General features: G+C 48.3%; 1 protein-coding gene across 1 annotated transcript in view; it reads left to right on the plus strand.

Moving 5' to 3' along the window:
- Window positions 1-8035: 8035 nt before the first annotated feature.
- The window catches only part of LOC144467737 (protein Skeletor, isoforms B/C-like), a 20028-nt gene continuing 278 nt past the window's right edge, over window positions 8036-27785 (plus strand). The window contains exons 1-7 of the mRNA XM_078176656.1: window positions 8036-8120; window positions 16890-17027; window positions 18584-18656; window positions 19469-19577; window positions 21209-21371; window positions 21836-22095; window positions 27670-27769. Coding sequence (XP_078032782.1) covers window positions 8036-8120; window positions 16890-17027; window positions 18584-18656; window positions 19469-19577; window positions 21209-21371; window positions 21836-22095; window positions 27670-27769 — 928 coding nt within the window. The remainder of the gene's footprint in view (window positions 8121-16889; window positions 17028-18583; window positions 18657-19468; window positions 19578-21208; window positions 21372-21835; window positions 22096-27669; window positions 27770-27785) is intronic.

A 27785-nucleotide genomic window follows, 5' to 3' on the forward strand; every position in this document is an offset into this window, starting at 1 on the left:
AAGTGCACTTGTGACACAATTTATTTAATTGGAAAATTATCTAAAGTCTTGAAAAGTCCTCTGAAATTTTTGTAGAATTTTCAAAGTCTTGAGAAATTTTGTTACAACTTGGAAAACCTTTCAGCATCTTGGAAAATCTCTGGAGGTCTTGGGAAAACTTCCAGCATCTTAGAAAACCATCTGAAGTCTTGGAAAATGATCTAAAGTCTTGGAAAATGATCTAAAGTCTTGGAAAATCTCTGAAAGTCTTGGGAAAGCTTCCAGCATCTTAGAAAACTATCTAAAGTTCTGGAAAATAATCTAAAGTCTTGGAAAATCCCTGAAAGTCTTGGGAAATCTCGAATTTTGAATTTATATTGAGACACTTTTCTTTAAATAAAAAGGCTAAGCGAACTGATTACACAATTAAAAAAAAGATTGAATATATATAAGAAAATAATTTCCTTATTTTAATACTATTAAAAATTTCGTCGTCGCAGATAGAAAAGATCATCGAGCCACCTGTGCGCCTCTAGAGGTCAACGAGGTGACCCGGAAGTCCCGGTCTAAGGTGACGCTTTCCGGTCCCGAGCTTTCTTCTTCTTTCACCTAACCGGGACTCGCACTTTTCCATCCGAATTTGGCGGAGAATATTGCGAACAGCGAGCGAGAGAGCAGCGCGGCCCCAGGTGAAACCAGCGCCGTGGGAACACGAAAATTGGTTCCGGGGCCTCGGCGCTGCCATTCCCTGCCGGCCGAGAGGCCGACGCCGAACGACAGAGAAAGTCTTCCTTCTTTCTGCCGCTCGGTGAGCCTCTCGCTCGTGGCCGGCACTTTCGCGTTATGTGTCGCGACGCTCATGAATACGGAATCTGTAATAACATTAGTGCTCGCGACGGCGAGAGATCCACCGGGTTGCGTACCCGCGTAAACGAGATGGACGTTATGCAAGCCCGCCTTCCGCGGACCGGTCCGCTTCTCTGCGGCTTTCGGCCCCGACAATGTTGCCGCCGCCGCCGCGACCAACAATTTCTCATCCCCGGGTCGTTAATATTGAGCTGTGTAACGCCGGCTTGTTCCGTTTCCCTTCTTCGGTGGCCATGCATAATGGAGCCGGTGTCTCGATTTCTGTGCCCGTACCATTTACTGTAACTCTCTAGATTAAAGGCGTGCATGGAAAGCAATGTTTTGTATGCAAATTGATTATTTATTTTAGTTATATTAACCTATTGAAAAGCAATCCTTGGAAAGGATTATTATTTATTAATATTAATGATAAAACATCAGTATAATTTTCTCCACAGTCACTGCGATTAGGAATTTTTTAATTGGCATAATCTCTTAAAAGAGGCAGAACATTAATGTTTATTCCATGCCAGAATATACTTACATGCTTAACTATTCATAACAAGAATTTTATTCCAACTTTAAAGAACAGAATAACATCCATTTAACCAAAGCTACTACAATAAAAAAAGCTATTACAATAACTATTATAAAGTTATTAAAAAGTAGAAGCTGATGAACTGTTAATTCCTAATTCTTACAGCATTGAATATAAAATTCAGTATTCAATGACAGCTCCGGCAGTGAAAGAGTTTGTTCAAAAGCACGGAAATAGGAGCACGCGAACCTTATACAGGCTAAGTCATTAAACTCTTAACTTTCCTGGTAAAGTGCTCGTTTCGCGTTTCGCCTGTCAAAACGTGCACGCACAACTTGGCAAAAGGTCAATGACGAAGAAAATGCCTGGTCTTCGAATCCGGCGATGGGAACGCGTGCGTTTCCGATCGGCGTCGCGGCGGCCTTATTATCCGGGAGCAGGTAGCAGGGAATCATTGTGATTCATGATCGCTCGCGCGAGCGAACGTTCACGCTCGAGGAGCCAGCGTGGTCTCTTTGCGAACCAGTTTGAACGGCGTCGAATGGGATCCTCGCGGATCCACTTTGCGCTCGCGACAAAAGGAGGGTACACGCTCGTTGAAAGTGAAACCACAGCGGCGTAAAGCAGCCTGGGTACCGCGGCTAGGGTTACGGTTCACGAGTACGCGGTGTGTACACGCGGGGGGACACGTCTACCGATCGCAGAAGAAAGAGAAAGAGAGAGAGAGAGAGGCAAAACATCGTGGTCATTTTTCCCGGAGGTTTCCCAGGGAAATTGAAGCCGCGGCGAGCTTTTCAGGGGCGCGCGACCGTAAGCATTCGACTTTGGCGGCCGGCTAAAGGACGAATAATTACGGCGACGGCAATTACCACGCTCGTCCGTGTTTCACTTGCACTTGGCCATGCTTATTAGCGGAAGTTAATGAGTCCGGCCGATGAGTTAACGAGAGAAAATTGTTTTGACGAGCTCGCCGCAACCGCCGCTCTCCCACCTCTCTCTCTCTCTCTCTCTCTCTCTCTATCTCTCCTTTTCTCTCTTTTTCTCAAGAGCCTCGAAGGCTCGTTCTTATGAAATTGATTTTCTAATTCAGATGCTGCACCGCCAGCAAACAGAACGAAAACAAGACGCGCGCGGCACGGTTTCTCGCGCGTGACGCCGTTTTCAAGGAGCAACCGACAAGTCCGGCAAATCGATCTTCGCTTTCCTCCGGGAAAATTTCCGTACGCATAACTCGCACCTTAGCGGCGTTATTAGACTGCGGAGCTTTATGCGCTCGCCGGCTCGGAGATTCTTCGCAGACTCTTACTCCTCGGAATTCTGAGCAATTTGCCCGCAGTTTTATGTTTGCTACCGGGCACGCTGGAAATATCGATGCGCCAGAACAGTTTCTCGGACCCTTGGATGTAAAGGGCGGAAGTATAGTTGCTGCGTGATCCTTATGATTGATTCTGCGATCGAGTTTCTATAGGTGAGCGGAATCGTTCCATTGGCGGTCTTCGATGTCGTGTTTAGAATGATGCGAGCGAGTCTTGGAAAATTATGTAGAGTCTTGGAAAATTTTTGAAAATCTTGCGAAGTTCTGAGAAATTTTGGAGACTTGGAAAAATTTATATTAAGTCTTGGGAAATCTTTCGGAGTTCTAGAAAATCTTTTAAAGTCTTGGAAAATTTTCTAGAGTCTTGGGAAATCAACTAAAGTCTTGGAAAATCTTCTAAAGTCTTGGAAAATTGTCTAAAGTTTTGGAAAATCTCTGAAAGTCTTGGGAAATCTTCCAGCATCTTAGAAAACCATATAAAGTTCTGTAAAATAATTTAAAGTCTTGGAAAATCTTCTAAAGTCTTGGAAAATTGTCTAAGGTTTTGGAAAATCTCTGAAAATCTTGGAAAATCTTTTAAAGTCCTGGAAAATCACAAAATGCCTTGAAAACTCATCCAAAGTCTTTGAAAATCGACCAAAGTCTTGGAAAATCGTCCAAACTCTTGGAAAATCGTCCAAACTCCTGGAAAATCGTGCAACTGCTTGGAAAACGTTGCGCGTTGTTCGCGGGTCTCGCACGGCCGAATGTCGATCACGAAAGGTGTTCCGAGATTAAAGGAAAGATCGTTCGTCGAGATCCGTGCGTGAGTAATAATCGTCTCTAATTACTAACCGCCGCGGCTCCCCACCGCTATCGCGGGCGACGAGCCGCAGAAAGCGGTTTCTAGGTTGAACAGAAACCTCTTGGTTTCTGTTGGTACACGACCGGCCCGCATACCAGTCCAGCCATGAAAGAATGGAGAGCAGAGCCGAGAGGCGATGCCTTGAAATCCCGCGGATCAACGCGCGTCCGATTCCGATGGCGAGGCTTTCTACAACGAAGACGGACCAGCCTGGCCGGTTTCCGAATAATCTCCGACCGGCACGCGTTTCCTCCATTAATTCACGCTCGGTTACCGCCCGCGATTTCTTCGATTTCTGCCGTTTGTTTCCTTCCTAACAGCTTCGACAAACCCGACCGCTCCGGCCGGAGATCCAACGATTTTTCTTGCGGGACGAGCCGCGGCGTTTTGTCGACTACTTTCTACGCATTCCTACGTATTTAAGGAGCGTGTATAATTCGCGTAGAAACGTAACAACATTTATTTCTCGTTAGTAGGCTGCGGATTTGACGCACTTGCTTAGGCAGAAATGATTGAGTCTTTCGCAACTCAGCGGAGACTTTAGAAAGATTTATGGATCTTGTAACGATCTTTTAAATTTATCGAAGCACGTCTTTTGTTTAACCCTCGTTCTACATAATTTTTTACATTGCACAAATATCCGCAGTCTATTCGTTAGTATGGAAAGTTGGGACAGTGCTTCGCGAAGGTCTTAAAATTGGGTTTCCACCTGCTCGGTGCTTCAGTCGAAGACTGATAACTTTCTCAATATTCGCGAACGGGAGGAATCCTTTCGGGATTATATTTTTGAAGTGCCAAACTTTAATAGAATGCAAGCAGAAGTCGTCTCCCTTGGCCGTCGCGGTAAGTACCGGCCCTTAAAGGGCGAAGGCCGAGAAGGTAATAGGAAATATTCGGTTCGATGGTTCCTCTTGCAATTATCCGCATCTGAATCATTCGCGATGCATCGAGTCGAAAGGATATTTAAAAAAATGCTGCGTTATTCATTACACTTACATAAACTTCTACTTATTAATCGCTTATAATCCTTGCACCATACTTAATTACTCTTATTATCGCAACACAAGCTGCAACTTATCAGAAATAGTTTCTACAAAATAAAATGAAAACCTGATACGGTCAAGCGAAAGCTAAAAAGAATTAAATTTATTCAATCAACTGTCATGAAAGTGTTTTAATAATCTTTATAGTTGTAAAATATGAGAGGCGAGGGCACTCGACCGTGACAAATTTACCGTTCCATTATTGTACGTATTACATTCTACAATCTGAAACGTGTTTCTCTGATTTAATTAATAAAAGATGATAATAGCAACCGTAAGAAGAGTTGCAAGAATTTTTAAGAAAGACCCGCGCGTTCGGGTCCAAGGATCATCGCGAAAGCTCTGAAAACTCGTCGGGATCGGCTTTTCTTCTCGCCTCGACGCAAGCAGGTGCGCGTAGGCCTAGGACTCGCGACTTCGTTTTCCCCGACTATAGCAGCGCGGCGGCTTGGCGCGCGCGGAAAAACTTTCACGCGTCCGAGGCCGAGGAATTTCAATTCGCGACGCGGACGGCGACGGCGCAATATCGGCGCGGAATTAAAATTCCACGGGAACTCCGGCCAATTGAAAAATCCTTCCTACCATTTTTTTTTTCTCTCTGCCCGTAGACGGGAAGGCAGCCGGTGTATCCCCGCGGCGCGCAGGCTGAATCAGAGAAACGGCCGCGCTTCGATGAATAATATTACCGCGTGGACCCGCGGCGGCGTCGCTCGTCGCTCGTCGCCCCGGCGCGGCGAGGGAATTGCCGAGCGGTGGCGCGCAGCTGGGGATCCGCGAGTTGTCGCAGGTGCGATTCGAAGATACACCAAGACGATTACACGCGTCACTTGGTCATTGTCTTTCGCAACAATGGCTGGTACACGTTTGTTTAGGCTCCCCTCGCCGCCCGGGGCAGGGGATAGGGGAGGCGGGATAATGGGTTGCACGTGCCGCACAGGCTCGCGAGGATCTCTTTCTTCTTCCTCGAGACGCGAGCACCGCTCTCCCGCTGCTGGCCTGTGATTAAGTTTAATCTCGGCCACGTTGCGGCTAATAATCGCGGGACAATTATGAGAGCCCGGCGTGTGCCCTCCCCCCGCGCGCGCCAGCGAGCGCGAGCGCGTGCCAGCCGCCGAGTTTAGCGAAAGAACTCGCCGTTACGGAAACTGGCAGCCGGCGATTATGCGAAACGCTTCTCCGCCGAACTTTCTTCCCTCTTTTGTTCGGGGACGAATACGTTCGGTGTCGCGAGCAGGCAGCTCGGCCTGCGATCCTCCGAGCGACACGCGTAATTCTTGTTTTGTACGCGACTTTCTCGCCGCGCCGCTGAAGCGAGCAACCGTTCTCCATTTTGATCCGAGGAGAGTCCGGGACGACTCGTCTTTTTCTTCCTCCGCGGATCGACCGCCGATGGCCGCTTTTCTTTTAACACGTTCGTCGCCGCGTCAGGTTATCTACTAACTTCTGACCAATTTTGAAAATTTATATTTATTCCGATATATTCGAGCAAAATTCGACTATGATCTTTCGAACGCGAAAGAGTTCTAATTCTAATCTCATCCGCTATGATAAATGTGAACTTTTTAGTTTTATTTTAATCAATTAAATTGCTTCAATTATCCGGAGATTTTAGTGTCTAATTATTAGATTGTTCCAAACGTGTTAAACGGCCATCTGCCTGCCAGCGAAATCGCCGATCGCGAAGAAATTCGTTTCCACGGGTCGCCGACGAATTCCTGCACGGGATCGGCCGCGGCCCGGTTCGTTCGCCGATTCGCATGTTTTGCTCGCGACAGTCTTTCGTTTAAGAGCCGCGCAACGGTTTCTAAACCGTGGATATCTTGCTCGCGATCCAACGATAACGATAAACGTCTTCGTCGGCACGTGTGCTCGGAACAATTAGGATCTTTCAACGGGAACGTGTACACGTTTCTGTACATCGAGTTTTCCATTTCGATGCACCGTGGTACATGCTCGCCGACTAATAGAAAGCCGCGAGCGTGCTCGAACCGCGGCGAAAACGCTGGGAACGCGTTCTTTGAGAATCGAGAACGATCCCGAGGGCTGGAAGGGTTGAGTTGGTTGGAATAATCGGTATGAAGTTAGTCTTTACTATATGTTAGTAGTTTTTACTATATATATAATATATTTTATGTCAGATTTTGGGATTATTGAAATAATTCAACCAAATTTGCTTCTCTGTAAATAAGAGATTTATATTATTGCCGATATTCCTACAACTACAATATATACAGAAATTACAAGTTACCTGTAAATAAGAGAAACGACAATTAACCTCTCGCACTTGGCGCCATCACGGATGTTACCTACCAGCGCTCATAAACATTTATATTATTATATAGAGAAATATTTGCAAATCGCAAATATTTGCATCGAGAAATAGTTGCAAATCGCTAAGAAACTTTAACGTTTAGTCATATACTAGAATTACACGATGTCCGCATCTTGCGCGAACGGCTGGGCGCTGCAAGATGCCGAAGGGTCGAATCGTGGAAATTTTGGCGACAGGGCTGGGCCCCGAGCTTGTCGCTGGAATAGGAAGATCGTGGAACGTTGTTGCGACGGCTGAAGCAACATCATCCCGGGCGAGATCTCGGCCACGATCTCGCTACGTAAACCGCGGCAGAACTGCGCGTTCTTCCACCAGCATCCTGACCTACCTGATTCCTTATTCGTCGCGCGGACCCGGCCGCCGTCGCCGGAACACCGAAAAACGCAATCGCAAGGCGGCGAGAGAGAAGCGGCGGCAGCGCGCCCGGGGAATGCGAACAAAAGCGTGCTCATTATTTCATCCTCTCCACGGGATCCTCAAGGACACCGAATGCTAACCGTAGCCATTGATCCCGCCAGGCATTCGTTCAACGGAAAAGAAAGACAGAGAGAGAGAGAGAGCCGTGCTTAGATTTGCTCGCCCCTCCATTCTCCCATTCAGAAGAAAAGCGAGGAGACGGGGACGGAACGTCGCGGAAAACAAAGACGGGATCGCGTAGAAGGGAAAGACGTTAACAAATAATTAATTCCACAAAATTAGGGGATCGTTTAGTAAAACTAATCTGACATATTAAGGAAGCTTCGGGGGGTGTTGCAGAATTTTTTCAGATTTTTTCGACGGATATTCTGTACGCGAGACATTTGCGCTTGGGAGTTTCCGCTCGAATTTCGAGCGCGGCGTACGCTCGGATCGATTTTCGGCTCGGCTCGCTTCGGTTATGGGATTTTGATGAATTGTGGCCAATGGAAGATTACCTGGCCGTGTAGGAGCCCACATGGAGCCCACAGGAAATGGCCAATCGGCGGAACACCGAGCCGAAGAGAGAGAGAGAGAAAGAGAGAGAGAGAGAGAGCGGAGAGGGGTGAAGAGAAAGAGAGAGACCGAGGTGAAGCAAGGCGAGCCGGTGATCGTAGTGGGATCGACAAAGCTATTTGGATCCAAGACGGCCACTTTCGACGGCAGTAACCACGAAGACGCCATGACGGCACGATCACCCACATCGTACTCGCCGCGGATCGCCACTATCGGTCTGCTTGGAGCGGTCTTCTTTCTACTGACAGCACGTGAGTCTACCGAGCGTTCTCTCCGTACCGTTCTCCGTAACAACTAGCGAGGGATATCCTCTCCGATCGATCGATCGATCGCGAGCGCTCTTAGATCCATGTTCGACAGTGCCGCGTCTCGTTACTTCGACTCGCCAAAAATTAAAAAAGCATATTTCGGTTCGCCAATCTGTTTCTAATCCGTGAAAATTCGAGTCGAACCTGTCCAGATTCGTTGCGCGGTGCCGCAACTCGCCAGCGATTAAAAAAGTCGGCAGAGATGACAGCAATCAACCTCTAGGCTCTCTCACATCGGCTCCGTGTCACGGTATCGGTCCGCTGCGCCGATTTTTCCACGCTCGGCAAAACTCGTTCTTAATCGGAGACCAGAACGTGAAACTTCCAGCAACCCGATCGACTTTCATTTCGGATTAAAAGACAACACACGCGTCCCGTTCGCCGCGAGTTTTATCGTATCCGGTCGAGTGATTAAAAATTCACGGGGCGAGCGTTGACATCGAATCGTATAACAGAGTTATCGTTAAAGTTCTTTAAGTTGTCCGCGTTGGGCCGCGTTTGGAAAGGGTGCGCTTCGTGTATCGACGATCTCTATGCACCGGGGCATTTCCGCGGAGATTAATCGCGAAAAATTGATCTCAACCGATTTACATCCGGTCAAGCCTCGAGGTTTCACGATGAACGAGGTTTCAGCAAGGCGCGAGCAAGAAATTCGTCGGGAACCGCCGTCGCCGCTGTCAGAACAGTTCGCGAGCAAAGTGCACACGGGTCAGCGTGAAATCGCGAACAGAATTTCGCGGGGGGATTTCGGAACTACGGTTTGACAGGCTGTCGCGTCGGCTCGTCGGTGAAATTGAAACGGTGTCCCTCGTGTCGGCCGGCGCGTGTCGGTCGATTGCAAAACGAGGAACGATCAGGGGACGGATCGATCCTCCACGGTCGCGTTAATTGCGCGGAGCCAATTAAAGCGAGACGCGGCGCCGCGGCGGTGCCCGTTCGACGCTCAGCGTCTCGATTTGCCGGTCTGTTTCGCGACTTTCGCGCTCCACGCTTTTCCTACGAGCGTGCCCGCGCGAACGGACGCGGCCGGAGAGACTCGCGACGACAGGGGAATAAAAACGCGGCCAACGAATCCTCGTCCGCTTCGCGAGCCTCGCGTGCGTCCGCCGGCACCGTGATTTCCTCGATCTTGATCGATACCGCGTGTCCATCGGGCCCGGGACAGCTATTTCCGGCCGCGCGGAGTCGCGATCCTCTAGCGATCCTCTCGCGATTTTCTAGCAATCCTCTCGCGATCCTCTAGCAATCCTCTCGCGATTTTCTAGCAATCCTCTCGCGATTTTCTAACGATCCTCTCGCGATTTTCTAGCAATCCTCTCGCGATCTTCTCGCGATTCTCTTACCACCGATCGAATACGCTTCGAAAAGCTGAGATCTCGCAGTAAAATAATCGCCGACGTATAGAATCGTTACTCTATACTTATTATTATTCTTTATTAACGGGCTAGTAAGACCATTTTGTGTTACATAGAGATGATGCATAAACACATAGTCCGGAATACATTTAAATAATTTAAATTAAAAATTACAATATAAGAGTATGTCATGAAGTAATTACAGAGCGTGTATTTTAATGGTTGCTGCATTTGTAAAATGGCTTAATATATTGCCAAAGAAATCGACTCCTTATTCTGCTATAATTCTCGCTTATTGCAAATTAATTACACTAATAATCACAGAAATCACAGAATTTCTTTTATTGTTCCTTTCCGAGTAGAGAATATTTTTGTAACCCTTTTCTGTGTACGCCAGTTCCTTTTCTAATTCTGTGTTTTACAGTACACGGTGTTCTTTTGTTAGCGCTCTTCGTCTTTCGTCTGTTCCGTTACCATTCTCGCATTTCCTCTTGTGCCCTGCTACGTCGAGCCGAATCTTCCCTCCGATCGATTCGGTCTGAGAGAAATACCACTGCCTTCGGCTTATAAATATTGAACTTTCTCGGCAAACGTACCGTCTACAATCAGCAGACAGCGCAGTTTTGCAACGCGGACGTTGCAGCCTACTCTAGGAAACACTGGCAACATTTCGAGGAATTCGAGATGCCAGTTTCCGGTCCCTTCGCTGCTCTATCGACGGTCTAAATTTTCGCTGAAACGGAATAGATAGCGTTCCTTTTCTTTAGTCTGATAGCAATGTTAAAGAAATGTATTTTATTATTGTGCGGTGAATTGGTGTTTTAATTGTTTAGCAGAAGGGTTTGGTTCAAGCTGTCGATATTTATTCCCAAGATTATGATATTATTTTATATTTATAATATTACCGTTTACGATATTGCCATTTAAAATATCACAAGATGAAGGACGACCCTATAAAATTTACTATATCCACAGTTTGCAATAGTCAACGCCGTGTCAAAAAATATTAAGAATTCAAAATAACTATATTCTTATCCAAAAAAACATTATAATTAACAGTACATCGTCCAAAATCAACAACTAACTCGGAATAATTACAGTGACGTTTAAAAAACGCTATAATTCACCTCGCCACGGCTAAAATTAAAAATTAAAAATAGCTAAACTCTCCTTCAGAAAAAGTGTCCTAATTTGCGAACCTCATCGCTTGATTCGAAATGAGCAAGAACCAGGGACAGCTAGAGGCCCGTTTGAAAACTGTGCCTCTCTCACAATTATTCAGAATTCAGAGCAGCCGGTTTCGTGAAAGAAACACAGCAAGAACTGCGACGTTCTAGCAGGCTCTCCTTGCAGATCGCTGACAGTGAATTCAAGGTGGGCGAAGGCCTAAATCGCGAGAAGGTTAACACTTGGCCAACCGAACGAAGAGTTCTCCCACTTTTGACTTAGCAACGCGTGGTCCTCGTTCTGCATACTTTTCTTTGTTGTCATCGGTCAGTCTTCGCTAAATATTCCTCAAAATATTTTAAATATTTTTCCTTTATAAAACATAGTTTTGATTAAATTTTAATCAAATTTTAATCAATACTCTGTCAACACTTCGATTGTAGATTCAGCCATGTCCAGGTGACATAATTGTGTAAAATTTAATTTCCAAAAATTGTTTTCGCCAATAGACGTCAGACTTTCTTCGTTTCGCCGAGACTTCCAAGACACGCGAATCTTGAAGTAGAAACGGATGTTACGTAAGTTCGATTTTGCAACTTGAATCGACTCGAATTAAACGCTTCAATTTACGAAACTCTTCTCTGCGGCGCGATCGTGAAAGTATCAAAGCGACCGATATTTCCGGCGTTCGCCGTCGCGAGACGACGACGAGCGTAACAATGCCGGCAACGAACGGACGAGATTCAGCGCGTTTCGAGGAACGTTGTTATTAAATCTAACCCCGAAATCTAATCCGCGTGGAGCCGAGGAGGCAACGGCGCCGAGTCGTTTTCAGGGTAAAGTCGCACGCACAATTACTCGTCGGAGGCCCGGCGCAACGGGAACACGGAATTCCGTCTCGTCGTCGCTGCACGCCCGTAGCCGTGGATTCGCGTCCCGCGTTCGGCATTCAAACCACTCGAAAATTATTCCTCTCACCGGTTTGTTTACCAGCTCGTCGGCTATTTCTTACGTAAAAGCCAGCCGTAGGCGAGCTGCAAATGGAATCCGCCGGCTCTCCTCTCGATATTCCGCGCGCTCATAGAATTACGTTATAACGAACGGGGGGAGCCCTACGGAACTCGATATTCCGCGGGCGGAACGAACGCGGAAGGGGGGAGGGGGGAGCCTCGGCAATAATTCAGGATCCCGCCATCCGTCGCGAGTGCCGAAATTTTTAAATTTTATCTCGCTGGCCAAAGGTCACGCGTACCGAAGCGAACAGAGTAGGGTTACGCGGAGTTGGCGCGCTCTTCTTTTTGTTTGGATAGGGTTAAGGACGAGTATAGTGCTGTGCTTTTAATGCTTTAATTTTATATTGATGATAATAGTGATTTATAGGGTTTATATTGATGATAATAGTAATTTATAGAATTTATATTAATGATAATAGTAATTTATGGAATTTATATTAATGATAATATTAATTTATGAAATTTATATTAATGATAATAGTAACTTATAAAATTTATATTATATTTATTTTTTTATCTCAAGAAGAAGAGACATTTATTTCTTATATTTAAGTTTCCCTTTTCCGATTTAACTCTTCATATTCCATCCTCGTGTAGCTTCTACAATATTAATACTTTCTCTCACCGTGATAAAAGGCTTATTTCCTTAATAAATATAATTATTATTAAACTGTATATCTTAACGAAAAAGAATTGTTATCGATGAATATTTCGGGCCGCTTTAGCAATATTGTTTCGACTTAGGGAATCTGTTTGGTGTCAGCAGAGAGTCCCGCATTTCCCGGGGCAAATTAATCGATCGGGGATCTTTGTTCGTCGATTTCATCGCGATCCGACTCGGCAGTCGGTCTTCGTTATCGCGGATCCGACGACTGTGAATACACCGGTTGCGACATTAGCCGCGAGAGTCGTATTATGCGCGGCTCGGCAATTACGCTTGTCCGCCTTCTGCTTTCTCTTTCGTATGAAAATGTCAAAGGTCCGATACACATCTCTCGCTCTCTCCCTCTCTCTCTATCTCTTTCTTTCTTTCTTTCTTTTTTCGTCGTTCTCCCTCCAACTCCGTTTCCCCGCGGATCCCAGCCCGTTTTCTAGCCGACGAATCTTTTTCTGCCGACGGTTGACCCAAATTCGCGGCTCACGAGTGTCTATCGGATCCGCATTTCGCGGTCCGATTGGCCCCCGCAGCCTGGATTCGTGGATCCGCGATTCTTCTCGGACAAAGCGCGTTCGGCGAAGTGTCTCTTGCTGGACGACGCACTATGGTTTTGGAACGGACGATACCCTTTTCTCGCAGCATCAAAAGTGGGGAGCAAGATTTCGACTCGGAATCATTTTCTAAAAGAAATTACGCGAATCGTTGATCGATGTAAAAAAAAGTTTTGTAAAACAAAATTGAAGGGATTAAAATCGCTTTACTAAATACAAATTCTTTTCTAAATCAATAATACTATTCTGAATAGTTTTACCACTCCTTGGAAGATGAAGTACCACACTCTTAATGTCAAAGTCGTCCTGAAACGAAGCAGCGCTTCGCAACGAAAACGCTGATTTCCACGTCCCTTTATGTTTGATAAAAGAAAAACAACACACTCCTCTTGATCACTTAACGAACCACCAATTTATTAAAACACCAAAAAATGGAGATTCGTCGGAATTGCTTCAGAGAAGAACAATGCTTCTCTCCTGTTCCCCGCGTTGCAACGGAGCTAATGACATTTAATTACATGTCATTAATTTGGCTGTAATTCGCAGTTATATCGAATAGAACCTATCAACTTATCGCACGCCAGGAGGATCGTTAATTACTTGTTTACTTAAGAAATTTAAACGCGGATCGTTCGTTGATTAACGACCGATTTCGCTGTGCAATAGTTGGAAGAAACGAGAAGAGAAAAGACGGGTGATGAAAGGATAATTAAAAAAATATATGTCACAATAAAATTCAATTATAATTAATGCAACGAAGAATGCATCACCCTCGCCGCCGCCGTGGAACGCGTCACCCTCGGCCACCGCGATAATAATTACGCACTAATGGCCCTCGGACCGAACGACCTAATGCATCCTCTTCGAGCTCGAAACCATAGCCGCTTTGACGCGCACCCGCTTCTCATTAGCGATTGATACCCGGGCGGAACGATGATGGCCCAGATTCCGCGGAACGGCCGCCGCCGCCGACCTGTCCACCCTTCGATTCTTCCAACAGGAAGAATCCCGTTCCCGTCGCGAATCAATCGTTCTCACGAAATGAATCACGCGGACCGGAAAATTCTTTTAACTCTTCCCGCGAGTCTGCCGAAGCAGAAACACACACACACACGCACACAGGTGGCGTCGTTCGGTGTCGTTTTGGATCGCTTTGATGTTAGGGAATTTTAAAGATCGCTGAACTGCCAAAATGTTGAACGATTTCTACTTGGACAAAGTCCTCGAAGATAGGACAGCGGATTCTGTTGAAAGTACAACGATATGATATAAAAGAAAAAGGACGTGCTCGAGTTGACGTTCATTGAAACGAATAATACTCGCGTCTGGTAGATCATGCTCGTGATAACGAGCACGTTACAGTGAAAGGGATTAGGCCACGCGCGGCCCACATTAAGATAATTAGTCTTTTCGAACGATTTATCATCTCGGATAATCGCTTTCGCGGTTCTGCTCGCGGGACCTTCTGTAATTTATTAAATATCGATCGGCGAGATTAATTTTCGTGACTCGACCGTTGCACCGTTCGTAGCTGTTTCGACATCGAAACCGACGTTCTGTCGGCTACGTAAAAATCGAGAAACGGAACAGCGGTGCGCGGACAGAGGCCGGTGACAGATCGGGCCCGCGTAAACGCCGGCTGCGTAGATCCTCTCCTACGGTTGTCCCCGCGAAGGAGCAGCGGATTGATCATTAAGTCGCAGGGTGTAATCTCGTCTTGTCATTGATCGAGCGGGCCAATCAGGCGGTGTAAACACGCGTAACGCGAATCACGGTCGGAAGCCTACGGAGAGATCCGTGCGTCGCGCGCGGTCGGCGATCGATCGATCCTCGCCGCGGCGGTGTCCGGCGGTCCTCTCGTGCTTAATACCTGTGCCCGCGCGGACCGTTCCCGTTTCGAGATAGAAATTCGCGTGCCCTCGGTCCAAATAGAACATCGTAAAGAGAGAAAGAGAGAGAGCGCTGTGCGTTCTCCGCGGCTGGATGCATAAACCGCGCGCGAGCCGCATCCGCGTCCGATTTTTCTCCAATTATCAAATACCAGGGACAAAGTGGTACACCGGTTTGCCCGGCGCACGTTACATCACCGATTACAAACGACAGTTAACGGCAACGAAACGGCCGCGCCGATCTCTTTTGCGGGACCCTCCTCGTCTAATTTTTCAGGGATCGTGGCATTTTTCCCGGGATCGCGAAACAGGCCTATCCTCCGGCGTCGATTCGCGGCTGCATCGTCGTCGTCGTCGTCGTCGTCGTCGATCCGAGGATTTATGCTCGGGCCACGCGTCAATCTCGTCCGATGGACGATATCCTGTCCAGTTGGGAGAGCCCGGTAACGGTACAAGCTCTCCGGCACACAGGCGTAGCTAGATGGACGACCGATCATCGGACCGGTTCCCCTGTTTCGATTCGTTAGCATCGATCGGAACCGAACGGTCCGGCCTTGACGTCCGATCCATATTTATGCGATCCTGGTTTCCTCGTGGCCGACTCCGGACCGATGGGAACTCCGCTCGCCGCGCTCGTAAACGATTCCACCGACAGAAGGAATCTCCGATGGAATCGGGACCGGCGATCGACACCCTGCGAAATGGATCTCCGCGCGGCCGAGCCTCGCGATCCCGTGGTCTCCCTTCTCTCTCTCTCTCTCTCTCTCTCTCTCTCTCTCTCTCTCTCTCTCTCTTTCTCTATCTATGTGCCCATCCGTCTCGCTCGCGCGAGCGATCCCGATCCTCGCGGTAGAACCACGATTCGCAGAACCCCCGGCTTTTGCATACCGCGTAACGATCCACGGTCTACATCGCGACGGATGCGAGAGTGCCCGTCGTCGATGGACATCGACTTACCGTTAACCGATCGGTAACCCGAGTCCAACAGAATTTATTATTCTAACTAACGCGATATCCTGAACGCGATTAGTTATGCATGCGACCGGTTCCCGGGTACCTAGATCCTACGACCGCCGTCCCGTTGCTTAATTATTCGAGACCACGGCGATCGTTTATCACGGCTCCATCGGATCTCTCTTCCTTTCCAAATATGTCATAATAACAAACCACGCCGGTAACGCGTCCACCGCGGTCTCGCCGGATTTATCAAGCCGCGCTGCAAGCTGGACAAACCGTCCGCGCGTTGGTCGAGATCGCGAGATTGATTTCTTGTAGTAATTGCTTGGTTCGGGTTGCAGAGGACGTCGAGAGCTTTCGAGGAAAGTTGTAAAGTATCTTCATCTTAAGGCGTCGTTTAGGCGTATTTTTGAGCATTGTAATTATTATTATTATTTTATTGTACAGTAGGGAATGGAGCAATATAAGCTAGATGTATGCTATTTTGATTTTACAATGGTTAGATTTTTAATTATCTATTAGGCTGTGGTAAGAACAGTTTCGGTTCTTCGAGTAACAAAGTTTTGGTTTTTTAGCTTGTAAAAAACAAAGATGCTTCTGCAATAATCTAATAGGGTTCTAAAAATTCCTGAGGTCATTTGAAACAACTCTTTCCTTTACAAAAATGCTCTCTGAGGCTTCCTTAATGAGTTATTAACGAAAAACCTTGACCAATCAGAGAAGAGCTCATGTAATACTAGCAGGCCAAGCCAACGATCCCGTCTGTCATTGGTCACTGCTTTTCCTTAATAACTCCTAAACGAAGCCGCGAATTGAATTTTCCCAAAGGAAAAAACTACTCCAAAAATCTCTCATTTCCCGATTATTAAACATTTTTTACATATCCTGTATATAAGGTAATTCACAATGCACAATTCAACAATGCAAGAACTATTCGAAAACGCGATGCCTCGGGGTCCGCCATTCGCTTGCCCCGGGTTTGGGACACACACAGAGTTGGCATTGTTTTCTGATAAACCGGTGCTAGCTGGGAGTGACTTGAATAATAATGGGAGGTTGGATGGATATTTGGCTGGCGGCGGTAATCCATGGTAATTAATCAATCTCGATTTCGTTTTGCAGGGGTATGCAGCGAGCCTTATTACGGCAGGCTTATTGGCAAGCTGTCGGCACTTCACCACGGCGTCAGCGGTGAGGTTTACGCCGTGGACGGGCGAACTCTGTTCATCAAGGACTTCACGTACGATGGCGAAGGGCCAAGTTCGTAACCAAGAAGCGCTCAACTTTCCCATTACGGGGAGCCCACGGCTTCCATGTAGCGGGCTCGGCTCGCTTTCCCCGCGGAGAACAGCCGACTACTGGCATTTCGCGGTTTCTCCTTGCCGAGACCGATGACTCCCGTTTGAAAACATCCCCCTCGAACTGATATAGTCGATCTCGAATCGCGCTTATCCGAAATGATCTAAAATGATCCCGCGATTTTTTTTATTCTGAAAGAAACAGTAGTTAATAACCTGCAGATTTTTATGTACAATACCAATTTTCTAAATCACTTCTAAAAAAATGAAATCGAGTAAATACGTGTTTTGTTAGTTGGTAATTTAAGTGAAAAACGAGGTTCTTAACCACTTAGCTGCGTTGATATATTTGGAAGATAAATTTTGTTATGCGTTTTATTTGACATAAATCGTTGAAGAAATATTTTTATTATAATATTTAAAATTACTATTTCCTTAATACGCAGCTAACAGGTTAAATCTGTCTGTCGACTCGAAATTTCTCTTTGTCAGATCTTCGTGCAAGACAGGCATCTTCCAAAACGATTATGAGAAACGAGAATTAAATGAACACAAACTGTTCGGTCTATTAATTCTAATCATTTGGAAACGTATTAAAATTGTCTTGCTTCCTCGGAGCCTTAAATTCCAGCCCATTATTATCGCCGCGAATGCATAAAATCTGCAGTCCAATTAGCTCGAACCCTCGTCGGGGATAGTTCGTAACGGCGATATCGAGCTCCCCGCTTGAAAATTATGGAGATCGTAACGATGCTATTACAGTTTACATAATTTTATTTTCAAGCACCGCGACCGGAATAATTATCGCGAGCGGTTCCATAACTTTTCCGCTTCCCGGAGAAACAGTAATTCATTTCGATCGTCCGCGGGATAGCGCGGGGGGGAACGGCGATATCGGGTTGGCTTCGGAATTATTGAAATCGTGCCGGGTCCGATCGGGGCGGAATCGAATAAAGTCGAGGCACGTATCCCGTCGAGATTCCGTCGATCGGGTGTGTTCCAGGCCGTCGGTCTAAAGCACAAGGTGCTTTCGAATTTGATCGAAAGCGTCGCGGTGTCCTTCGAGGAACAATAAAAATACCGTTCGGCGTATCCCCGCGGCACTCGCGATGCCGAGTGTCGCGCGACGGTATCGACGGATCCCGAGAGAGAACTTCTCGACGGGCACAGTTCGACCGGAGAAATCGAATCGGAGCATTGAAGCCGACCCGCCGCGGCCGCCGTAAAAGGTTTCCGGCCGGGCCCGTTCCACTCGTCGGCTCTCACTTTCCTGCGCGGCCGATAAAATCGAAATCGCGCGCGCGCGCGCGCTCGCGGCCTTCGGACACGCGACAAAGTCACGAAACGATCGGGGCTCGGAAACGGCGAAACGACTGGCGCGCCCACCCGGTCCTCTGTTCCAGGAGAAACGGCGAAAAGTTGGCCGGCGATCGCGCTGCCGAGCGCCGCTAATTAAGTGGTAAACCAGCGATCGTCCCGCCTCCTAATCGCGGCGATCTTTTCCTTCCTTTTTTCCAGCCGCTTTCTTCTACGTGGGCGTCACGGACAGAGTCGACGGCGACGGGATCAGATTGCGGGACGAGCGAGGAGGGTGAGCACGCCGATTTTTCATTGACCATCGTTCCCCCCCTGTGTTCCCCTTCTGCGAATCTTAATTAGCCGTGGAAACTCGCGTCTCTCTCTCTCTCTCTCTCTCTCTCTTTTGGTGCTCGTTAAACGAACACTACAATTACACGGGGATTAATGCGAGCGCAAAACGTTTACGGATCGGTTCGAGGAAATGATGATTTAATGGGATTAATTAGTCCCCGGCGAAGTTAAAATGCTCGTTAGAATTTATTGGTCGGTTCTTGGTGTGTAACCAGTTTCCATAATGGCGTGCGCGAGCGAGCGAGTCGCGCGTAGACGATGCGAATCGGACTTCGGCGTCTGTGTACTCGGTCGATCCTTCGCCGACGTTGTTGCATCTTTTAATTTATCGCCGCGCGAACGGTCTGGAAACTCTGTTACGGAAATTGTAATAACAGCGAGTACACGAGTACGAGCGTGTAATAAGAATAACGACGGCGATGATCGCGGTAAGACGTAAAGTAACGACAGTGGGAGAAGAATTAAGGTTGCTTGGAACAATTTTAACAGAGCGTTAGAATAAAGGAAAAGAGTTACGGAAGTCGATAGAATTGCAAATAACAGACAGAGTTGTTAGAAAATTATTTCCATCGCGCCTTTCAATTTTATTTACTTGTCCACCCGGCTTCGTAATTTTAAATAACTTTTAAATCGCGGAGAAGGCCTCGAAGATTTATTTCATCCTTGCTCTACCTACTCTACCTACTCTATCTACTCTAACTACTCTATCTACTCTAAAATTACTCTCACTAAACCAATTTCTCGATTCGACAGAACGAAGACGCTGAGGCGATACCGCAAGGAGGACATCACGCTGACGTTGCCCGACAACAAAACGCTGAACGACATCAAATGGTTCTCGGTGTGGTGCGACAGATTCTCCGTGAGTAGCGAACCGATCGGCGGATCGATCATGCTCGTGACCTTCGCCGACGCGTCGGTATCGGGCGAACGGCGCCGTGAAAACCGGTATGTCGTTTCCTCGCGGCGCAACTTTCACGCTCGCGATTGTCGCCGTCGCGCGAGAAAGTAATCGGTTCGGTTGCCGTGTCGCGACCGCGTCAGCAACTTAGAATCTCATCGGGAATTATATTTAATCGCGCCGGACACCTGGCGAGCCGCGCCGGCTCTCAGGAAAACCCGAAAGTCCGGTTGCCGATCCTTAATCGGACGATGATCAAGAGTGGACGATCACCGATCGTCCATTCAGATTCCTGCCCATTCATTCCCGTCGCGCCACAATTGGAATTCCATCTACTCTTGGGAATCTTCCGTTCGCGCGAGTGGAAGACACCTGGTCGAAAAGGACTCGGACTTGTCGGGGATAGATCAACTTGGAGCGTTTAACCCCTTGCACTATAATAACGAGTCGGACTTGTGGCGAACGTTTCGTGCACGAATCGCGATAAATATGGCTGCCAATCGTTTCTATTAACACGTTCCGTGCCACGTGCACCACTGTTGGTACACGCTTAAATAGCTATTCAGTGCATTAAAAAGATACTTTTATGACAAAGTAATAATTTCCACCAAAAGGATGGATCCATAATAAGTTTCTTTCATAGTTATATTGACGATAATTAAATAAAAATATTATATCGATTTTTAAAGCGTTGATTGAACAGCTTGGCACGGAGCGTGTTAGATCTAAACAAGATTTAAATCCCCTGTCGTCGATATCTGGGAATGAAAGTAAACGAGGACAATCGAGACACTAGAATCATCTCATAGCATCAAGGAAATAGGACGAAATGATCATAATCAACGTAGCTATGAAAAACGTAATAGCGCAAGGAGTTAAACTCCTGAGAAGATTGTAAAACTGTAAAATTGCAGTTCGGACAATATAAATACCGTCTCCAATTCGTTCCGTTATAATTGAACAACGATTAGCCGAAACTTCTTCAGCGCAAAGAAGGATCTCAAGGCACGCGAAGTCGTTGCGAAAGCCTTCCGAAATAAGCCGTCGCAGTTTCCAGGCTGCGTTCCGCAGTTAAAGGATCTCGGCGACTGCAGTTTAGCAGAGAACCTAGACCGACTCTCGGGCGGAAAGTTGCCCAATTTGACGAGGCTCGATTACATGCTCGAACTTCTGTGAAACGGGTCGGTTCCCTCCGCTATCGGCGAATCGATCGCCGCGAAAACCGTCGCAGCGCGGATCACGGATCGCCGCGAGATCGCAAACGTATCGAACAAACGAGCGAAGAGCGACGGCGCGCCGCCGATTTAATGAGCAGCACACGATAGTGCCGCTCTGGATGGCCGCTTGTTCACGATGCTCGTCGATTTACGTCCTCGATATCGCCGGATGGACGCGAAATTTATATCGAGTCGCGAATGATAAGCTCGATCACGATGACTGAGAACGGAGAGAGAGAGAGAGAGAGAGAGAGCTCGGCGTTTCCGTTCCTAACGAGGCGCTTCGCGAACGGTTCGCATGCGTGCCAAGCTTTCCCGCGTTAAATACCGTTCGTCGGTCGGACATCGTGTAAAGCGTGCCGTTTGCTTTCACAGGTGAGCTTCGGTGATGTCAGGATACCACGGGGATTCAACTACCCGAAGCCGCAGAAATTGGCTGCTTTAAGCGGCGTGCATGCCGTCAGCTCCGAGCCGATCGTCGTCGTCGACGCTCAGACGCTTTTGGTGCCCGGCTTTACCTACGATGGCGAGGCTCCAGGTATGCTTCAATTATCATTAACATATCGATCCGGAAGCTTTTCTAATCTTAATCGAAAATGATAGATCTCTTACCTGCGACGTTCTCGAAATCATTTAGACACTTTGCGCTGTGATTACCTTTAACCCTTTCGATACGAGTGCCGGATATATCCGGTATCCGTATACCAGTAGTACCAGTATAAATAACAGAATTTTGTATAAATATCTGTTAATATTTTATATCTCTTGAGCTACGAGCAACACTTTCGTTAAACAAACGTCTCTTTGTCAAGCACAGTTTTTACTTAATTCAATGCCTTCACCTCGTACAGTGAGAGCGTAGCGGCGGACAGAGTGCTCGTACCGAAAGGGTTGAATTCCAACCGAAACTTTCGATTATTAAACTTTCTAGTATCAGACAATTCAGCACCGCGTTCAGCGTCTGATCGCGGACAATCGATCGACCGTAAACCCGTGTTGCAGACGCTAAGTTCTGGGTCGGTGTCGGACCATCGCCATCCCCGCAGGGGATCAGGGTGCCGGACGAGTACGGAAGGACGGTCCCCCTGCGTTCCTACGATCACAAGACCATCGTGCTCACGTTGCCGGACGACCTGACCGTCCACCAGATCGGCCACTTCGGCGTCTGGTGCGAGGCGTTCGCCGTTGATTTCGGCCACGTGCAAATCCCGCAGAACGTAAACGTGCCGCCATCCCTGAAGATGCTCGGAGTCTCGCCGCAGGTAAGCTGGAATGCCTTCCCGTAGCCGGGAGAGCTGGCCATACGGGGGACAGACGCCGGCACGAACACCTTCCGAAACCGTCTCGTTCCGTCCCGCGCGAATCGCACGTGCCGGTCACGCCGAGGTTCTTCAATCCGTTTCTCTGCACCAATTAAGTATTAAAAGGCCCGCCGGGTCCGAGGCGGTCTTATCCACGGAACGCCGGTCGGGCCCCCGAGGTCTTTCACATAGAACGTTTAATAGTTGCACCAAACTAAGGAGCCGAGGACGCGGGGCGCGCACGTTTCTTTCCGCTTGGAAATTGAAAACCACTGTCCCCGCGTTTAGGACAATTTTACCGAAGGGATGCTTCCGGATGGCGGATCCGCCCGAGACCACCTTTTGTCTTTCATTTTATTCATTTTATTTATCCACGAAGAAGCGACTGTATAGCGCAACAGTTTCGACAATCCTTCCTCGCTTCTTCCCGAACCAGCCTATCGAGCTGCTGCAAACGTAACCTCGGCTTTTTTCGTAAGCTGTCTCTATATTCGAAAAACCGGGATTACTTTTGCAACAGCCCGATGGATCCTTGCGCCAGGAGAAACGACCGAGGGACGCTTCCCGAACGGACGCGACGGACTCCGTCCTTCGCTCGATCCGTCCGACGAGAAGCGACCGGATTTAAAGGAACGAAGGTTCGGGACTCGCGAACAGTCCAGATTCGGATCCCGATTAATCGGTATCGCGCGGCCACGAAGTATCTGCACCCCGTAGCCCGTAGCCCGTAGCCCGTAGCCCGTAGCCCGTAGCCCCGGCCGCGTTTCGGCAAGGGCCCCCCCCCGCACACCCGTCTCGATGCGAATCACGTCCGAGCTGACAGGAGGAAGGGAGACGTGCAGGCTTTTACCCCGTTCCCGATCGATTTACATCGTCTTTAGCCCCGAAGACTCCGACGCCGAATCACGTCCGCGTTGCTACTACCCCGACCCACCCAAAAGGCTACACCAACTTCCACGTAGTTTCATATTCCGGCGACATTCCGCGTGTGCCGATTTGCCCCGTCTTGCTCCGCCACGCGTCGTTATAGAATCCTCAGCGATTCGCCGGCAAAATTTTCGTCGGCAACCGTTCCTAGCTGTACAGCGTCGACGGGAATAGTATCGCCGGGGGTCGACGAGTTATTTCGTCGCGTCGATAATCAACGCGTCCTGCCAGATATTTCGCCTAGGCCGAAATCATCCGGCGATCCTCGCGACGCGAGCGAACGCGCTCGTCTAAACGAGGCAGCGCGCGACGGACGGGGAGAGACTCGTCATTGTTCCCCGACGACGAGCGCGCGCGCGCGCGTCTCCGTCAATATTTGTGTGGATATCCGTCGAACGGAAGTCGTCGAGCGACGACGTCGCGATTTTCCGCGCAAACGGTCCCCCGTTCGTTTGTTCTCCGCCGGCGGTGATTTCGCGTAGGTGTCTACCGATGATTCAAGGTAAACGCCGCCGTGTCCCGATCAATATAGAGTGTCCCGGCATCGATGGTACGACGGGGAAGGGGTGATTCGACGTGCAAAAACGAATCGGCGATAAGATAGAACATTTTTCGTTCGACGCCTCGCTGTCGTATAAATCGACTTTGAATATTCAGCGTACACGCGTTGCAGTAACTATGGTTTAGATTTTGATAGTACTAGTTTAAAGGTACTATTAACGGTGGTAATTGAATCTGTTAGTAGTAATAAATCAATGGTACTATCAGTGGTACTAATATAATTAATATGAACTCTGTGACGTACTGCGTTTCTAATTTCTATGGACTGAGAATGTATTTAAATGAAAATTAGACATGCAATTCAATATTTATATTAATTTAACAATATTTTTATATTTAAATTTAAATATTAATTTCAATATTTAATATAAATGTCAAATTTAAATATTAATTTTAATATTATAATTTTAATTCAATAGTTAATATAAAAATGGTTGAAAATGCTGAGTATTCAAAGTTTATTTTCACGATAACCGAGCCTCGATCAGAAAAATGTTACTCTCTACTTCCGATTTGTCTTTTTACGTAAAATCATCCCCTATTCGGTACCGTCGATGCTAGATCACCCTGTATGTCGCGCGTCAGAAAGTTTGGTAGAGATAGGCAGACAGCTAGAGAGACAGAGGAAGAGAGAGAGAGAGATAAAGGGAGAGTGAACGAAAGAAGAGTGAGTGAGAGTTTGTTCGCTAACCCAGGCCCATGCATAACACCCTGTCTCTGTCCCTTGTGTTGCAGAACGTGCACCGCGGAGGGCAGGGACAGACGGTCGGTCTGGCGAGCCTGTACGAGCTGTCGGCTTCCTCCTCGTCGCCATCGCCGTCGCCGTCGCCGTCGCCATCGCCGTCGATCTTCGCGAACGCGTTGCTCGCCCAGCAGCAATACCAGCGTCCGACCACCTACCGACCACCGATCCTCCGCCGAGAAGACAAGATCCAGACCGGCAGATCGGCGGCGGCGGCGGTCGCGCAATACGGCGACGACGCAGCGAACCCCGACGAACGCGCGTATCAGGAACAATACCGCAGCTCCAGGCCGCAGGCGCATAGATCCGCACACCAGCCGGAACGATCGAGAACCCGCCAGCTCGCCGACGAACCACAGGCGAACTCGTACGCCAGACTGATGCGGTTCCACGGCGACTGGAGGCTCGACTCTTTCGTTCGATACTGAGAGCCCCGATCCGTTCGAATCGGCACAGGTTTTCCTCCGTAACGTCGCGCTACAAGGCCCTCGAATCGCTTCGTAAATGCGTGGACCTTCCTTTTTTTGATCGTTGATTCGGCAAGGGTGCGCGCAAAACTATGTCCCGTGAATTGTTTTTAGTTTCACGATAATATTATCTCCATAGCGTCGCGGGATTTCTCATCTCTTGCACTGCGATTTTCTTTGACGTCCGTCTTCGTCCTTAATAATTCCTCTGACAGAACGAGGCAGTATTTCTTCCTTGTCGTCACGTAATATTATCCCTGGATCTTGACGACAGAATCAAACATTCTTTCGAAGAAACGAATATCTTTCGGATTTAGTATGAATATACTTTCACTGTGCAAAGAGTTGAGTTTCGACGAAACGCTCCATCTACTATCAGAACAATGCTACAGGAGTCGCTAATATTATATCTTATTTTGGACAGATCTCTTTCATGTGATTTGTAGGGTTTTCCTAAATAATCTTCCTCACTAAACATCTCTTCTCACAAATCCACTCGGATGGCAGACAACGTTATTCTCCAAAATACAGTAGAATACTAGTCGCTCCGTATAACACCGTCACTGCGGTTTAAGGTCTCGACTATCGTCAAGTCTTAAACGACTGTCGAAAAAAGCCGATTTATTTTCCGGCCAAAAGCCAACTAATTTCGTTGGATTTCTCCAACGCGCGACTACGGAGGGAAAGCTGAGCCCGAGCCGTGCCACTATAGAAACCTCGACCCGTCACCGCCGCTTCGTTAGTCGTCGAATCGCTCCGTGCCGAAACTTTTGCCGGGAAACTGAACCCGGCCGGCCCCGGGAAAAATGTCTCCCGAACGAGAACCCCGGCGTTGGATCAGGCCCGCGGGGGGCCTCGTTTACGCGGCAGTCGGCCGCGACATCCGCACGAGTCAGCGGAAGTTCCGGACCGGCGATTTTCCGCCGCGGAGATCGCCGACGGCGCGAGCCTGCGATAATATTTAGCCGGGGGGATCGTTCGCGAAGTTGCCGGGGCCCGGCCGCGTGGCAGCCGCCCGCGCAAAGTTCGGGACCGCAACCTTTATTTATTTTAGCCCGTGCACCGCCGGCCGTCCGTGCACGGATGCACCCGCGCGAGCTGCGCACCTGACTTCCGGTCGCCCGGGCGTACCGCGGCGCGGCGCGGACGCGCTCCGGAACCGGAGATCCGATGAAATTCGAAAAGACGTCGCGGGGAAATCTACGCTGCAGCAGAGATTAGGTAGAAGAGATTATCGTGGAAGAGACGTGGGGCGCTGTAGATGACGGTCATCTTCGGATGATGAATTAGACTGCCCCGGAGCGGCGATTCTCAAAACCCTTTACTCAATATGTAGTACCTGCTTACGTATATGGAAAACGAATGCTAGAGAGTGTCGGCCATCTTTAACCCCTTAATGCACAGTTTTCTTTAAAAAGACCGGCCAAGAAAGATATCAATTTTTTTTAATGTAAAAAAGCACAATTTAGAACGTTGTCTCGGCAAGAAAATTACAAAAATAGAAAGAATCAAAATTTTTATTGCCTTTTGGATTTCGATCCACATTGCAGAAAAATAGTCGAATATTGTGATAATGTACAACGAATCCCATAGGCTGAGAATCGTTGCTCTGGAATATAGAATCTAGATCCTAGCAGACACGACGAACTCGCAAATTAGACGCTTTAATTCTCACCGTTGCTCGTAGGGTCCCTTTTTCAAGGGACGCAAAAGTGCAGGGTCGCTCCCATTTCCACGGGAACGATACGAGTCGCCGGGCCCTCATGGTCCCCCGTGAAATATTTGTCGGTATCGCTCCGACGACCCGCATCGTTCTCCAGACGAAAGCGCGTGCGCAGCGAGCAAGCTTGGCGGAACGCTCGCGAATGCCAAGACCGCATGAAGGAAGGACACTTGAACGAACCCGAACGATCTATAGGGTTGTTTTTAAAAAAAAAACATCCCAACTCAGTTTATAAATGGTTCCAATTGCGGAGAGCCCTTCGCCGCGGTTCCCGTCGCGCTCTTAGAAGGGCTCGAACTCCGAGCGAAAACGGATTCGCCATTGTCGAGGAGCACGAAAGGAATAAAGATGACCGCAAATCGCTCCGACTAATTGTAAGGTCGAGAACAGGGTAAAAGCAAGCAGTGTTCGAACGAGGATCTAGAAAACGAGGGAGCTTCGTACGACGGGACCATAGTCGGCGAAGCTTTCAAAGCGGCGAGAGCGTGTTCGGAATGCTCGCGAGCGTTCGAAGCGGGCGAGCGAGAGAGAGAGAGAGAGAGAGGGAGGCGATGAAAGAGAGAGGGTGAACTCGTGTTGCGTGATCGACGACCGAGATCACGCTCGATCAAAGAGGTGTCGGCGAGGCAGCGTGTCCTAGCGAGTGAGAGAGAGAGAGAGAGAGAGAGAGAGAGAGAGAGAGAGAGAGACCGGAGCGAAAGTGAACGGCGCCGAAACGGAAGCGTTACTTTTGTAAATAGCGTGAGAGGAACTGGAATTGCGATTATGACTGTGATACGAGACTAGGGCGGTTCTCATTGGAGAACGCTCGCTGCGGTTAGGCCAGCTCTGTCGACCAAGTGCAGATACTTCGCGAGCCACGGGAGTGCACGTATACAGATGAACAATAAACGTATAAACGAATAAACGTATTTTTCTTGAAACACGAGTCCCTTTGTCTCTTACCTCGAGGAATCACGATCGTTTTCTTTTCGACTGTACTACTCGATTCGGGTCGCGGTTCTTATCCGGCCGATGGGATCGATCCCAGACGATGGGGGATCTGCGATCGACGGGTGTGGCGGGTCGCGGAGCGAAGCCGCGTCATGGTAAACGGTTCTGTCGTTTGATTTCAGTCGAAACTGAACTGCGAAGTTCTCGAGGACAGGCTGGGTTTCGAGGTGCGTTGGGCCGTGGCCGGAGACAGCATGGTCGCCCAGCTCGTCGGAAAACTTGGTGAGTACCACACATC

The sequence above is a fragment of the Augochlora pura genome, chromosome 3, assembly GCF_028453695.1.
Source record: "Augochlora pura isolate Apur16 chromosome 3, APUR_v2.2.1, whole genome shotgun sequence".
In the NCBI taxonomy this organism is placed as follows: domain Eukaryota; kingdom Metazoa; phylum Arthropoda; class Insecta; order Hymenoptera; family Halictidae; genus Augochlora; species Augochlora pura.